The sequence below is a fragment of the Rattus norvegicus genome, chromosome 4 (assembly GCF_036323735.1).
Source record: "Rattus norvegicus strain BN/NHsdMcwi chromosome 4, GRCr8, whole genome shotgun sequence".
NCBI lineage: Eukaryota > Metazoa > Chordata > Mammalia > Rodentia > Muridae > Rattus > Rattus norvegicus.
This window is the reverse complement of record NC_086022.1, coordinates 88,730,508-88,746,883: the sequence shown is the minus strand read 5'-3', so window position 1 is coordinate 88,746,883 and position 16,376 is coordinate 88,730,508. Positions and strand designations below refer to the sequence as shown.

Sequence of the window (16,376 nt, the reverse complement as noted above, 5' to 3'; positions counted from 1 at the left end):
GGCCGGGCTAGACACTGACAAAAAGGCCTGAGGATTCTCCAGGGTCCCTGGAACACTACTCCTCAGTGGCAAAGCACAGAGATCCAGCAAGCGGTGAGAAGCCTCCAGCAAGGAGGACATGCAACTAGCCTTGGGTGTCTCTGGATTGTTTCAGCTCGGGACACTTCTCTTGTGGATGACACCAGTGAGATACTCATCCTGCTAACCTCCGAGGCATCCCCAGAGTAGAAGCTACTAACACTGAGAGGCTTGAAAAAAAAAAAAAAAAAAAACCTGTGTCACAGTGGCTTCAGGTGATCGGTTTCAAAGGATTGGTGACCAAACACATTTTAAACAGAAGACACTGCCAAATCTAGTCTCTGTTACTGTTTCAACATTTCCAAGTCCAACACTTCAAAAACCACATAAATGTACATTAATCCTTTCTAGCACCTTTCTATGTTATGACGTGAACGTTTAATAATTTAATAAGGCATCTGTTAAATCACTAGGGAAATATAGGAAGATAGAGGAACACGGTCAGCAAACTAGAAGAATACTAAGAAAACCCCAGTCTGATTACATTCCATATCTTGATCTTGACCTTTGTCTAGCAGGCAAAGAAAATGTGTGCTTTACAGATAAGACGTTGGTCTAAACCATCTAAGATTCTCGTTGACCAGTAAATCATCAGCCAAGGGCAATTCCAGGCAAAACTGATAAATTCTTGTCCATCTCTGGCCCATGGAACTTTCTAGAACTCCACACAACATGCCTATACTCTGGGTCTGTCACACAGCAGGGTTGGTCATGGCTAATGACCCCAGACAATGTGTTAAAAAAGAGTTGAAGACAAGAGCATGTGATGGACCTTTGAGAATAGTAATATGACTAAGGTCAAGGCCATGAGTCAGTCAGTAGGGACTTACCAGAGAATCTTGGAATACTGAGCAGGGATTTAAAACAGACACTGGCAGAGATGACTCAGGAAAAGGCTGAAATTATAGTCTTTGTGTTCTCTCAATTTATTATTTATTTGACAAGTAACTATTCAGCACCTAATGTCTATAACTCAGTGGGGGGGGGTAAAGTAAATGTTGGTTGGTTTTTGCCAATTTTACACAAATGCAGACATATTTTTTGGAGAGAGAATATTAATTGAGAAAATGTGTCTATTAGATTCTCTGTAGGAAAAATCTATGGGCATTTTCTTGATTGCTTAATGTGGGAGGGACAAGTGAACCCTTTGCAGTGCCACCCCTGGGCAGTTGGACTTGGCCTATATAAGAAAGCAGGCTGAGAAAGCCATGAGGAGCGAGCCAGTAAGCAATTCTCCTTCATGGCTTCTGCTTCGGGTCCTGTTCTGACCCTCAGTGATGGAGTATGGCCTGAGAGTTATAAGATGAAATAAATCCCTTCCTTCTTACTCATACTGCTTTTAATCTTGGTGTTTTATCACAGCAATAGAAATCCTAAGACAGTAGGTAAAGTCCCTTCCCCACACCTCAGTGAACTTCAATTTTAATAGAAGAGGGGAGAACTGAGTGGCAAATGTATACAACTCTTTATTCATATCAAGTGATAAGAAAAATGAAGATTGGAAGAATAGACCTGTGTAATATATTATCTGTATCAAAGTTTATCATTTCACTTTAAGTGTGTAAGTCAGTGCACTGGGAAGTTTACACAAAGATATCTGTTGTACATAAGAATGGACAAATAATTTGGTGGTAGCAATCTCAGCACTTGTGAGGCAAAGGCAGGTGGATATCTGAGTATGAGGCCAGCCTGATCTACAGAGCAAGTACCAGGACACAGCATTACACAGAGAAACCCTGTCTTAAAAAGCATCTCTCCCCCCAAAAAAGAAAGAACAATTATTCTCTTTCAGCCATATTTGAGCTAGGTTCTAAAAGATGAGAAGAGGGAAAACAGGAAGTCTTGTGAGAAGAAGGACACAGGTAAAGAGATCTAAAGCAGGGCAAGTTCAGGTAAGACATGACAGAGATAGCTCTGGCTAGACTCAGGAAATGGGTTCAGAGGTCAAGAAACTCATCAGCAAGAATGCTGGAATCACGAAGGGTCTCTCTCTCTCTCCCTCTCCCTCTCTCCCCCTCTCATCTCTCATGTCTGTCTCTGTCTGTCTGTCTCTCTCTCTCTCTCGTGTCTGTCTGTCTGCCTGTCTGTCTTTTCCCCACTCTCCCTTTCCCCTTCCACTCTGCCCATCTTTACAAGTCCAGTCGTCCTATATCCTCAACCCTTTGTACATGTTTACTTTCAGGTAGAGTCTCATTACCTTGCTCATGTTGGCATGAATGCACTTGGTAGTCCAAGCAGGTTTTGAATATGAGACTCTCCTGCTTTAGCCTCCTAGGCAGCCTAGGTCAGTGACAGCAGCCCAGCCGGACTTGCCTTTTAAAGCTAATTACCTTACCATTAACGTTAAGTCCCACAATACATATCCTTGTACGTTTGTGGAAAGTGTAGAGAGGTTGAATATGCACAGATTTACTTTCTCAGTTGATACCGCTGGCCACTCTAACAGCCCTGGCTCTCAGGTCTTCACCATGAGAAGAGGCCAAGATGCTGGTTACTCTGCCAAATGGAATTTTTTTTCTCCTAGATGAAAAACGACACTGTACCTCACACTTCAGAAGCAAGGAGAGTCACTTGGCAGGAGACCAACTTGTGGCTTTGGTATCACACAGTAACAGATCTGTTCCTTAATGAAAAATTAGCCTCAGGACTTATTCCTAAAAGGGGAAATGACAAAAGGCCAAGAAAATGAACTTCATGTTGCGTGGGCGAGCGAGGGTTGTGGCATGTAATGGAAAAGCCATTTTTTAAAGGCTAATGACCCATACGCAGTTGTCCACCAAGACTCCTCTGTTGTGCAGCAGACTTGGGGAAGTTTCTCAAGGTCTGATTGGAAGAAGTTGATTTCAGTTTCTAAAGTCAGAAGCAATCCAGTTTCTTCATTTTAGTTTGCCTTTCGAATTCCTCTTTTAATGGGGGCAGTACTCCATTCTGCAATGTCCCGATGACTGGCAGCAATGACACAAGACCCTGTGGCTTGGATCGATTCCAGGAGAGGTATGGGACCCTCCCAGTGCAGTTTCATCCGAATCCTTGCCTGTCTTTTCCACTTGCCAACATGTGCTTTACAGTGCTAACAAAGGGCACACACAGCCACGGTTCTTAAACATGAAAATTTAATTCAAACCTTCCCCAACAGGGCTGCTCTGTCTGGCCTCAGTGGGAGAGGATTCTCCTAACCCTGCAGAGACTTGATGCACCAGGGTGAGGGGATACCCAGAGGGTGCACCCCATCTCAGAAGAGAAGGGGAAGGGGGAATTCTGTGAGGTGGGACCGGGAGGGGAGGCAGCATTTAGACTTTAAACAAAAACAAAAATAGACAAAAAAACCCTCAGCTTAAGATTTTACAGGTGGCAGGGCCTCTTAAACGCATTCTCCTCCAAACCACAGTATTAGAGCCTGGCACAGAGACTTTATCCATCAACTGATGGGCACAGACACAAAGACTCACTGCCAAAGACTAGGCAGTGCCAAAGGAAGGCCACAGAAGGAGGGGAGAAAGGATTATAGGAGCCAGAGAGGTGAAGGACACCACAGAACAAGCCCCCCCAATCAACGAAGCAGGGCTCATAGGGACTCAGAGACTTAACGGACAAAAGGGGTGGGCCTTGTCTTTGTCAGACTCCCAACAGTGGGAGCAGAGCCTGTCTCTTGTTCTCGTGCCTGCTTTTGGGACCCTTTTCTTCCTACTGGGTGGCTTTATCCAGCTTTAATATGAGAGTTGTGCCCAGTCTTATTGCAACTTGATATGCCATGTTTACTTGATATCCCTGGGTGACCTGCTCTTATCTGAAGGGAAACAGAAGGGGTGTAGGCCTGAGGAAGAGCAGATATGGTAGGGACTGGGCGGAGAGGGGGGAAGGGAAACTGCAGTCAGGATGTAATATATGAGAAGAATAAAGAAATTAATTAATTAGAAGAAGAGGAGGAGGGGAAGAGGAGGAAATATACCACTGCCTTTACTTCACTCAGCCTCAGACTCTTCTCCATTAAATGTTTACCTCATTATACTAGGAACAACCTCATTTGAAAGAGTTACTCAAAACCTTTGAAGCTTTCCCCCAAATGAAGGGTATTAGAAGTTTTGTGCAGGGCTGCACAGAAGACTCAGCAGTTAGAGCACCGACTGCTCTTCCAGAGGTCCTGGGTTAAATTTCCAGCACCTACATGGCAGCCCACAGCTGTCTATAACTCCAGGATCTGATACTCTCACACAGACATGCATACAGGAAAACACCAATGCATATAAAATATAAATAAATCATTTATTTTGCGCACAATATTCCCATACAATGACCTGCTTGCTACTGAAGGGTTAATGACCTAAAAGCCTCAGACAGACTGAAAAACTCCAGACAGTAAAGTTGACTTGACTGATAACACCTGTGGCTTGTTGGGTGGGGGCCAGGAAGCTCCTGATAAGGAGATCAACATAGAAGCACCCGATGGCATCTGCCACTCTGAGGCTGCAGGAGAACTGACCTGGTCACGTTATCAACATCCCCAAATTTCCCCTTTCTCGCCCTAGACACGCCAGATCCCCCTGTGCCATGTGCAGTCTCCACTCCTACAGAATGACTGGTGCCCTCCCTGCAGTTGTTCTGATTAAAAGGCCAGTTCTGTTTCTGGAGATGCCTGTCTGCTCTTTCTGCATCGGCGCCATGTCCATCAATCTCACTCTAATAGTTACAGTCTACTGAAAGCTGTGCCTTTCAGGAATGTGGTTGCCACAGAAGCCTTCCTACAGAAGCCCCAGAATCTTGACCAATGAATGTTTACTGAGAGAAGAAATGTATGGATTAGCCTCCAGGAGCACTTGAATTTTGACCCGGGCACTTCAGATTCCATTTCTAGGCATTCTGGCTATACCTACAGTGGTAGCTTGTCATAACTGAATCTCTAATAACCCGATCAATTGTTTTGGTAGCTGTCACTCTGGGCTTGTAAGAGCAAGGTTGTGGGACTCACAAAAGCTTCAGTCTGTGTGAGATACTGCCAAATCACCATGTGTAGCCTCACTGATACCCTGCCACTAGCAGATGCCCTAGCCCAGAAATCAAAAGCACTTAGAGCCCTGCAAGATCGCTCTCATTTCTCAACACCCAATTTTGACAAGTTTAACCGTTTTCAGAGGCGTTCCCATAACCCTAACACACTGCATATAATGCTGCAGACCAAGCCAGCACACCCGTGACTACTCCTAGGTTAGGGTTTTATGCATTGTCGTCCTGCCTCCTGCCAGTGGGACCTGGGAAGAAGATCCCTAAATGAGAGCTGGCCTTGCATCCAGGCCATACTCTGAAGTGCCATTTACTATGTTTCCCTTTTGTTTTGAGATGAATAAATCCTTACTTTTGGAAGTATGGGCAGAAAAGTTCATCTTCTATGGTAGCATTTTACTTATTTAATTTTAAGCTGATGCATTCCCACTACATAGTGCTGGGTTCCGTAAAGACAATCTCTTTCAAGTATATCCTGTGTGTGGAACATCTTCATACCCCAATGCTCCCTGTCCTGTCCTCCCCTTCCTACCCCACTAGACTCTTTCCTGTAGCCTCCCTTCTCCTTTTACACTGCATACAGAAATGGTTTTATGTGTCTATAAGTGAATCTAGGAAACAACTGAAAGAACACATGTAATGCTGTCTCAGTCTGGCTTAGTTTGCTGACTGTCTTGATCCTGTGAATGAGAATTCCAGAAAAGAAGCTGTGTCTGTGAGATAGCCTAGAACTGCAATGACGTGGAAAGGCTGAACCGTTGCAGGTCAAGAAGCTAACGACTTTAAAGTTGGCCTAGCTAATTAAACAAAATTAACTAAGTTAACCTAGTGCTTAAATAGCTGCTCTTTTCTGACCTCTGCAGCAGGACTAACGCCCTGACTGATAGAGGAAAACCTATTTCCTTTTGGAATGTATTAAATGTATTGGATACCTACCTTCCACCAACCCAAAAGTTAAGAATGTCATCAGACAGTATCTGAAGCCTACAGAAAAGCTTCTCCTATCTCTGTGATGTACCTACCAATTTATTTTAAATTGTTAGGATTCATGACTTCCTTTACTCTGTAAAACTGTAAATCTGGACAAAACTGTCTCCTTTCCCCCTTGTGGAACAGGAGAGAACCTGGAGTACATTCCAGAGGGTTCACCCTATACAGGGGAGCCTCCCTCATGCTCCCCTTTAGATGATCTCATTGAAAGTTGGGCACAAGGGTTGGGGATTTAGCTCAGTGGTAGAGCGCTTGCCTAGGAAGCGCAAGGCCGTGGGTTCGGTTCCCAGCTCCAAGGGAAAAAAAAAAAAGAAAGTGGGGCACAGATTCTCTGAGGCCCGTGTTCTTAGGTCTTTAAACTGAGCTTGCACTCCTAGGACAGCACTCTCTGATTTCGACTGAGCCCTCTGTAATGCACACCAAGGTCTCTCATGTTCTGTTGTGCTGTTTCCTTTTTTCCTAAAACTAGTATTGATGTGTCATCATCCACTTTTCAATACTCCTCAGTTCATTTATGCTCCACAGATTTTAGCAGCCTATGCATGGGTGTTGTGAAATAGGTTAAGAAAGGTCAGGTTGTCTCTTGGGAACCACATTTGTCTGTAAACAAATGTCTTCTCACGCCTCTTGATAGAGTACTTCACAACATCACAATGGCCCTCATTCTCTGGTGAGAAAGGGTCATGGTACATAATAACAGTTTATTTCCTATAGAGCAGTGGTTCTTAACCTGGGGGTCATGACATCTTTGGTTGAACAACCCATTCACAAAGGCCATATATCGGACATCCTGCCTATCTGATATTTACATTAAGCTTCATAACAGTAGAAAAATTATAGTTAAGAAATAATTTTACGGTGTGTGGGGCATGGGTAGCCACAACATAAGGAACTTATTAAAGGGTCGCAACAATTTGAAGGTTGAGAATCACAGCTCTAGAGGAATGGCCTTGTGTGATATTTTACAAGATCAATGGCCACACTGTAAAGACCCTCTAGCCTACACCAGCTGTGATGTGACTGCAGCCATTTTTGACTTAAAATGTAAACAAACCAACCAACCAACCAACCAACCAACCAACCAACCAAGCCTAATCATCTTTGTCTCTGCACCAAATATAATTCTACTATTGGTCAGCTGGCTAGAGGACTCACTATACTCTCAACTGGCTTAATAAAGCACAATGATACATGACTTTTCACATGGATTATTTCACTGGAGGCCCCAGCAAGATCTCCACACCAACAGAGGACTCAGCCTTCTTGGCTAAGGAGATGTTTCAGGCGAGGATCCTCCTGCAAACATTCCAGGACCACTGGGGGTTAAAAAAGGGTCTGAAATGACCACTGTGTTCCTAGACACAATGAATGAATCCTTCTGAAACCTCTAGGAGGTCAATCTGTATACCAAATTCTTATCTCTTTAGAAAGTTTGTGCCATTAGAGGATCTCTTTTAGGAGGAGAAAGACAGGGCGTTGAGGATTTTTTGGGGGGAAAGATGGGTAGGCTTCGTGGGAAGCTTCCTTAGAGTTGAAGATACCATCCTTTGAGAGACCTTAATGTTTGTGAAGAAAACTCATGATGAGGATCCTTCTCTTATCATCCTGTGCTAACTTGGGATACCAATAGCTTGGATTTTTTGATTTGCCTCTCTCTCTGACAGTTACATTATAATTTATAACAGTAGAAAATTACATCTATGAAGTAGCAACAAAAATAATTTTATGACTGCAGTGGGTAACCACAACATGAGGAACATGAGGAGAGATCTCGTTTTGGTTTTAGTCTGGATGAAGGACCAGCTAACTGTATAAATGACTGAGTGCACACTGGACAAGCTCTTCTGAGAGTTATCTCGTTAAGTTGTTATTGGGGTTTCTGTCTTGTTTTGTTCCTTCTCTATTGGTTCTGAGAGAGTTGGACTGTTTCCCTGTACTCTGCTTGGTGATGGCTTCTCTTGGTATGTTGATTTACCACATTCACTCTCTCAGTACTTTGCAGCTTGATTGCCCTGAGCGCACTGCACTCTTGCTCTCTGCCCTCACAAGAGCCATTATTTGTTATTTCTTCTGTGTGTTCTATCTTGTTATTTGTGGGCTTCCCAGTTCTCACATTTCCTCTAGGATGGGAAATTTCCAGTCATACAGAATCTGCCTTGGAACCTTTCTTACTCCTCTGACTCAGGATCTGTGACAGGTCTTATGTGGAGTCAAGATATCTTCTTTTCAATGTTGTTTCTGAGCCTGTCCTACTAATCTACTTCAACAAGTTACTTAAATTTCCTTCTAACGTGAAGACCACCCAGTGGAAGACTTTTGCCTCTTAGTGTTCACTGAAGGAGTGTGGGGAGGACTATGGCATTTCAGTCTCAATGGAAAGCTGAGCACTTCTGTCAAGTCGACTGGCCCTCTATGAAATAGGATCGACATCAGGATTTTGGCCTTGGGTGCTGGCACAGATGCTGGTAGACTTTGAGAAAGCCTTCCTATCCAAATGCCCTGATTAGTACCCAGTACTCCCTGGACAATTGTCATCAGTGCCTTGTGCCTGAAATTTAAGGTATAGCTTGAAAGTCCAGTAATTTGTCTAAGATCAGTGAAGTTATTCAGGGGCTGGGAGAGTCTTCCCAGGTTTTCCTCCATTGACTCCACAAAGACTTCCAAATTTATAACCACTTTGAGCCAATAGCTTCAGAAAAACAGTAGGCAATTATACATGGTTCTTGTCCCTAGGTGTACTCATGATATTTGCAAACAAACAAACAAACAAACAAACAAACAAAACTCTAGATACTTTTGTTGGAATAAATGCCTCCCAGCTTACTGAGGTGGCTCAAAAAATCTTCAGTAACAGATACTAAAAAAAAGAAAAAACAAAAAACCTGGGAAGAATAGGAAAGTCAGCATTGGAAAAAGGACCAAACCAACATCTAAACTGTCCCAAACCCAAGAAGCACTGACCCTCCTACCATGAAGGACATTGATGGCAAATTAGAGGAGCTGTTTATATCCCATTATGCTTCCAAAGGCCCTTGGTTACTGAATCAATAAGAGGCAACACAGTCAGATCACTGGTAGACAGTGACAGAGAGGTTTTTGTTAAAAACAAAACAACAAACAACACCCCCAAACAAAACAAAACAAGTGGAAAAAAAACCCAATTGGACCAGTTACAAATAAAAAAAAGGCAACAGTTCTGGGAGTTACAATGACAGTTAAGGATAGTCAGCTGGGGCCCACAAACTCTTTTGTGGTGGTCCAGATTACCCTCTTACCCTTCTAGGGCAGAGACCTCCTTTGAAAATTAGGTACCATAATCATACGCCCCAGGAAATGAAAATGTCCTTTGTGCCTACCCACCAGCCTAACTTAATTGCCATTCTGTCAGAAGAACATCGCTCCACTTGGTCCTTCTTCCCAAACAATCCTTCCCCTGCTTCTTCCCAGCTCTCCATCCCTCAGAATCCCACCTTACTTCTTCTCATCTGTCACTTAGCTCTCACTTAAAATCTTGCCCAGAGCCCAAATTTAGTCAGCTTCCTTCCTCCTTCTCTCAAAGGCCTCCCTGGATCCACAGGGAGCAAGCCATACATTCTTACTGATTGAGGTCTGTAAGACAAGATCCCAGCTGGGACACGATGGCCTATGGCACAGAGTGAGGGGTGGCTGCAAGAGAAACGGAACAGAACAAAACAACCTCTCTGACTTCTTTACCCTAGCCAAGACCACGGGCATCCTGGTAGCCTCACCAGCCGTAAATCCAGGAACCCACTTCAGAGTGACCACAAGGTACAAGGTCCCTTTTCAGTGTAGGAACACCCAGCCCTTAGCTGTGTGGCTCAGGAGGCAGGATCTATACTGGGTCCTGATGCCTGCATTTCTACCACTTCTTTAAGCCTGCTTTCCCTCACTGAGATAGGACGTTCTTCCTGTTTTGGGGACTCCTTTGCCTTATGCCTGTGGTCTGCCTTTGTTTCTATCCCACAGTGCCTGGATACTCTTGCTCTTACTTTTCAGTTTTACAGATACAGACACCTGTGAGTTGGGGACCCAACATGATTCCAACATTTTCTGAGTACCACTGTCTGGTTTTCATAGTTTTCTGTTTAATGATTTTTAGTTCACCATACTAACATCATTCCTCAACTTAGTATCTTTATAAAAAAAATACTTATTAAGCTTTTCAAGTTGTTTGCCTCCCTCTGCAGATACACACAGATTGGTTAAGGATTTAGGTTAATCCATGATTATCACAGAAAGCAGACACGCATGACAAGTAGCTGAGAAGTTTATATCCTGATCCACAGAGAGAAATACTCAGCCTGGTCTGGGCTTTTGAAATCTCATAGCCCACCCCTACTTCCTCCAACAAGGCCACACCTCCGAATCCTGTCCAAACAGTTTCCACCAATTGGGAACCACCATTTAAATATATCAGGTTATTGGGGCCATTCTCATTCAAACTATCACAAAAACCCTTTCTAAAACCTCTCAATAATATTGTGCCTGCTTAACCACAGATGGGCTTGTTAAATGTCAGTGTTCCTTTAAGGAAGGAGGAAATAAAATAGGCAAGGTCATTAGATTCGCATCTGAGTATTTAGTAACTCCTTCTAGCTGCTGTGTGTGTGTATGTGTGTGTGTGTATGTGTGTGTATTCTACAAAGATCTCAATAAAAATATATATTACCTAACATTACCCATTAGAAAAAATTTTCTACAACAAATGGTAAGTTTATTTGTCACTGTTATAGCTCATAGTATTTATTTTTTAATCAGAAAGCTTTAGATATTGAGGTTAAGGCAGCTAAATGTAATTTCAGATGTTTGTTTTTTGAATACTTGCTCCTTTCTTGTTTACAATTTCTTCTCTCCCAATCAGTTTTTAAAACTGTTGCTGAATGTACATTTTCTTCCTCTCAGGAGCTATAAGAACATTGAAGGGCCAGGGAGGGGGCAGTTAAAAAAAACTATAAAATTCTAATTGTAAAAATTATGCAAAAGTTACAACAAAAAATGCTTTGATACTTAACAGTCTGGGTACAGGTTATCTTAATTTGCTACAGTATGTCATGTAAATATCTTGAACTCAACTCTTGTTTAGAGAAATAAAGTTAAAAAATAAATAGATGTGAAATGTCTTAGAAACCATGAAGCTATATTTTTGGTAAAAAAAAAGTTAATATATTTTGGATCAAGCATTTATATCTTTATGATAAAATAAAATTTTGTCCAAGAAAAAATTGATGGGACTTAAGGATAATGTATGTTAGATGATTCAGATTCCTATGTATTTGTATTAACAGAAATTGAAGATGTATGTCTAACCATTCGGAAACTCTGCTAAGCTTTCGCTATTTGGAGAAATTGAGCATATAGGATTTCCGGGCAAGGGATAGGGTCCGGGCAGGGGAGAAGGAAGAAGGGCATCCGCCATGTGGGGTGGATAGGAAGGATGCTGTGCCTGAGAAGGTGGGGGATGGAGAGCATAGCCACCATGTAGGAGCCAGGGGACAAGGGGCCCAAAGAGGGCTGCCCACCTGGGTCCAGGACAGCTAAGACGGAATATAGATTTTAGTAAGTAATAACGGGAATATCAGAGGGAGGTAGATTAGCCACATGGTGGGTAGGAAGTGGCCCAGCCACTGAGCTATTTAAGGCATATAAAAATATAAAGGCTGTGCGTATATTTGTGTGTGTGTGTATGTGTGTGTGTGTGTGTGTGTGTGTTTGTGAGTGTGTGTATGTGTGTGTGTGTGTGTGTGTGTGTGTGTGTGTGTTTGTGTTTCATTCGGGAACCTAGAACATTAGATTCAACTGGGTACTGCTACACAGAGGCAAATAGCAATCGTTCTGTACTCATTATCTTGGGAGCTGACATACCTCAGCTTTCAGTTCTCCTCTTAGCAAAAACTAAACTCCTCAGGGCTCAGAGTAATTACCCAATTGTGTAGAAAGTCCCCAAGAGAGTGTTAGATAGTCAAAGACAGAGCCTCTGCCACAGGGTGGGCCAGCATGGCAGCTGAGCTATGGCCATTCATTTAAACACTAAGTTGCAGGTGCTCTGCGTGGGTGTGAAGAAGATCTGGACCGTGAAAGTCCCTCCAGACAGCCTCTCTGGGTCACCTCCTAGAAGTGACAGATACAGCTTCTTCAGTACTGCTGCCACTGGAAGCCAACAAGTTCTCCATATGGCAGAGGCTTGAGGACTTTAATAGGGGACACTTGGAGATAAGGGTCACTATGGCCTCTCTGCACATTAGACTCATGGAAATATTAATCATAATGCTTCCTCTAGGACTAGCCACAATGGCTTCTAGGACTGGAGTCTGACACAATTTTACTAACTGCTGTATCTGGTCTAATGGTCAGACTCTGTTTAATTAACTGGTTGTTAAACTGTGTCAAACGACAAATGCCTGGAGTTAAATGAATGTTTCTAAGGGTTAAGAAGGGGAGAATGAAACAGCTTAACCCCTCTCTACCCACTCCCTCCACACACCCCAAAACCTCCTTCCTTTGGGAGGCACATTTGCCGGTAAACAGATGTCTTCTCTTTCCTCTTGGTAAAGTGCTTTACAACACCAGAAGAACCCTCCTTCCCTGTTGAAGAAAGGTTCTAATACGCAAAAAGAAACAAACAAACAAATAAAAAAACCCCAAAAAGCAAAAAAAAAAAAAAATAAACCAACAACAACAAAAAAAACTCCCACTTGGTTCCTCTGGAGGAAAGGTCTTGTGCGATGTTTCACAAGATCAAAGGTCACTCACACTGTAAAGACCCATAAGCCATACCAGGAAGTGATTGTGGTCTTTTGATTTGAAACCCTGAGCTTATGCTTGGTCAGCTGGCTACAGGACTCACTAAGCTCTCAACTGGCTTAATAAAGTGTGGTGATGTGTGACTTTCTCCCGTGGATTATTACAGGCTCTATGCCACCTTCTGCCAGGTACATGCCTTGACCAGAGCAGCTATGAGAAAAGGGGAAAGGCAGCACACCAACACTCTTTGCTTGGGGGGAGTACAACCATCCAGGCATGGCTACCTATGCAAAGGGAGGCCTAGCCAGGGGCCAAGCAAACAGATGATGCCCAGATGCCAAATGCCTAAGCCTAATCAAGGAGCTGCTAGTGGTGCAAGGATCTGTGCTATAATGAAAAATATCTGTTGTGTAACACTTGTCGTCCCTGCTGGCTTCCTTATTCAAACAGCTGCCAAGAGAAAGAGGCAAACTCTCAGAACAATTCAAGCGGCTGTTTGTTAGTTCCCAGTAATTCTAAGTGTTAAAATATCAGTAAAGTCAGAATTGTAAAGTCTTAAAAAGGCTTGAGTCATGAAAAGTGTGTGATGATTTAATCCTTAGCTGCATGTACTGGAGGACATGATCACTACAAACAAGCCAAGGAAATGAGTTTAAGAAATGCTCAGTGCATTGTACAGAAATCCCCTTTCCAGCACTGTGCTATTCCAGGCATGTGAAATGCCTCTTAGCTATAGGGCACAGCATACTCGCAGAGCCTTTTGGGAGGCCTCTCTGCAAACTAAGACTTGCACAAGGTGACTCTAAGTGATAGTCTACCTCCCACCCTTCTCTCCAGATGTGATCTGATAGGTGTTGTATGCTCTCTAGAGTTCTGTGAGGAACTTGGGGAGATGGAAGGTTGCAGGGTGACTGTCTTGAAAGCTAAGATGCAGTAGACACAGATGTGGGAAGATTTTTAGGCAGCAGAAACTTTGTCATAAATCTCAGTCTGCTGACTCTAATTCCTCAAGCAATCAGCTCCAACACTATCTTAAAAACTGGCTAAGAAGCTGCTCAAGGCTGAACCTTCCAAGATCCAGCAAGAATTGTAACCTACCAAAAATACCACAGCCTCTGTATGGAGAGGGCCCGCACACAGCACCTGGAGCCACAGCAGTCTTCATAGGAACGGCATCTGAGGGGGAGAGAGAACAATTTTGGGTTAAAAAGGGTAGATTTTTCTCATCACAGTGTTCCATCCAGAATCACTATAAGCATAAACATTCTTAGAAAGAGAAATCAAAATGGATTCCTTTTGGAGAGGCTCCAGGACCAGAAAAAGCATCAAATCTACCAGATCATGCTCCAAGGAAGCTCTGCAACAGAAGAATACTAGCAAGGACAGGTTCTCTGCTGACTTTAACCCGGGACCATGGGAAAGGTGGGCCTGCCTCCATATGCTCTCACAAGTTAAAAGCACAGGTTACAGAGTGGGGCTAACTGAGGAGGTCTGGGAACTTACTATCTATGTGATTTCTGTTATTAAACTCTATCAGGCTCAGCTTCCTGACTAGCAAGATAGAACAATGGGAACCTTTCAAGTGATTTTAGGGCCTCATGTTTACCTGCTCAGGCTCCCTCATCCCACAGATCTCTACATACCCAGGCCTGTGCCAGGGCCCATACTCAGGAGACATGTTCAGGGGCTGTCCTAACCCAGAAGAGCCACTTAAGAAAGTTCCTGACTGGAAATGAGACCTGTTGTAGGCCTGGGGTGATTCACTAAGCTTTGTCAGTATTTCATCTCCTTCTCAACCATGTCCGCACTCCTGGGCAACTAATGTTACAAAGAATACCTTCCTTTATAAGCTTATAGGAGGAGAGAGGAACACTGAAGGGAGATATTGGACTCTTACTGTTAGAGTGGGTAGAAATCAGACAACTATAATCTAAAGAGAAAGGTCTGGTTCCTAGAATGGCTTGCAAAAATGAACATTCTTAGCAACTATGTTAGGTTCTTACGAATACTAAATGTCTACATGCCTCTCCCTCCAGTGCAGAGGGACCTGTAAACAAAATGAGATGTCCCCTCACCAGACTATAAAATTAAAACTGTATGTGATGCAAGACATTGCCAGAACAGACTTGATATTCTCCTACTGAGTTTGAAGAAGAAATACAAGTATGGGAAAGCCATGTGGGGTGAAAGTGAGCTCTAGACTCTGTACACAATCCTGGATAAATTGCTGTCCCCAAATCATAAGAGCCTGAATTTGCTCATGTCCAAACAGAACCAGAAGGACTCCAAGTGCTAGATGAGAGTTCAACTGAACCAGTCTCTTGACTTCAGCTTTGTGAGACCACGAGCAGAGAAACTACTTTGGCTGGGTTCACACTTAGCATCTATGGGGACTGAGGTAATACAAGCATGGTGTTTCAACTAGAAAGGTTTGTACCAGTTCATTACAAAACAACAGAATAAAGAAGAGCAAGAGGTACAGAATATAAGCCGTTCTTACAGACACCTATAGACATGGCTTGCTAAAGTCTAGTAACCATATGTACAACAAATAATAAGCCTTAAGGGCACCTCTTTGCTCTGGTTACTGTCTGCTGATAGCAAGAGTGAACTTGGCTAGCATGATGCCTAATCTTCATGGCTAACCTGATGGGACTTGAAGACAAACATCTGAGTTTGCCTGTTTTTATGAACATTTCCAGAGAGGTTTAACAGAAGCAGGGAGACCCACCTTCAACATGAGTGGTACATTTCATGTGATGGTTTGTATATGCTTGGCCCAGAAAGTGGCACTATTTGGAGGTAGGGCCTTGTTGGAGTAGGTGTGCTACTGTGGGTGTGGGCTTTAAGACCCGACTCTTAGTGGCCTGGAAGCCAGTATTCTGTTAGCAGCCTTCAGATGAAGATGTAGAATTCTCGGCGCCTCCTGTACATGCCTTCCTGGATGCTGCCATGATCCCACCTTGATGACAATGGAGTGAACTTCAGAACCTGTAAGCCAGCTCCAATTAAATGTTGTCCTTTATAAGAGTTGCCTTGGTCATGGTGTCTGTTCACAGCAGTAAAACCCTAACTAAGACACTTCATTAAGCTGTGGTCTCAGGCCACCCCAGAAAGGAAAAGTTAGTGTAACACCCACATCCATTGCCTGGTGTTCCTACCACCACAGCTCCCGCCATGCTCACTGCCTTGACTTCTTACTATGCTGGACTACAATAAGGCAAAATAACCCTTCCCTACTTAAGTGCTTTTGTCAGGTACTTTTTTCACAACAAGAAAAGCCAGGAGATCTGTAGATTTCTGGAACATTACTTGAACCAAACACTAAAGACACCTTCCCTGTTCTTGATTTCCCTCTTCATTCTTAGCCCTTCTGCTCGGAAACCGAAAGGATAGCACAATAACCTTTATGCAAATGGCAGGAGGCCCCGGAGCTGAGCCATAGATGAGAGTCAGCAACTCCTGTGATACCAGCTGCAGGGGCTCTCAGTTCAACTTAGAACTTTGCATTGGCTACAAAGAGTCCCAGAAACGACTGCAGCATTTAC

General features: G+C 43.4%; 1 protein-coding gene across 6 annotated transcripts in view; it reads right to left on the bottom strand.

Annotated features, from left to right (window-relative positions):
• Positions 1-16,376, bottom strand: part of Vopp1 (VOPP1 WW domain binding protein) — a 70,120-nt gene that overhangs the window by 16,020 nt on the left and 37,724 nt on the right. For all 6 annotated transcript variants that reach the window (XM_063286275.1, NM_001108630.1, XM_063286274.1 and 3 more), the window contains one exon: positions 13,927-14,004. Coding sequence is in view for 3 of the 6 variants with exons in the window: in NM_001108630.1 (NP_001102100.1) it covers positions 13,927-14,004 (78 nt within the window). In the remaining 3 variants the exon portion in view is untranslated. The remainder of the gene's footprint in view (positions 1-13,926; positions 14,005-16,376) is intronic.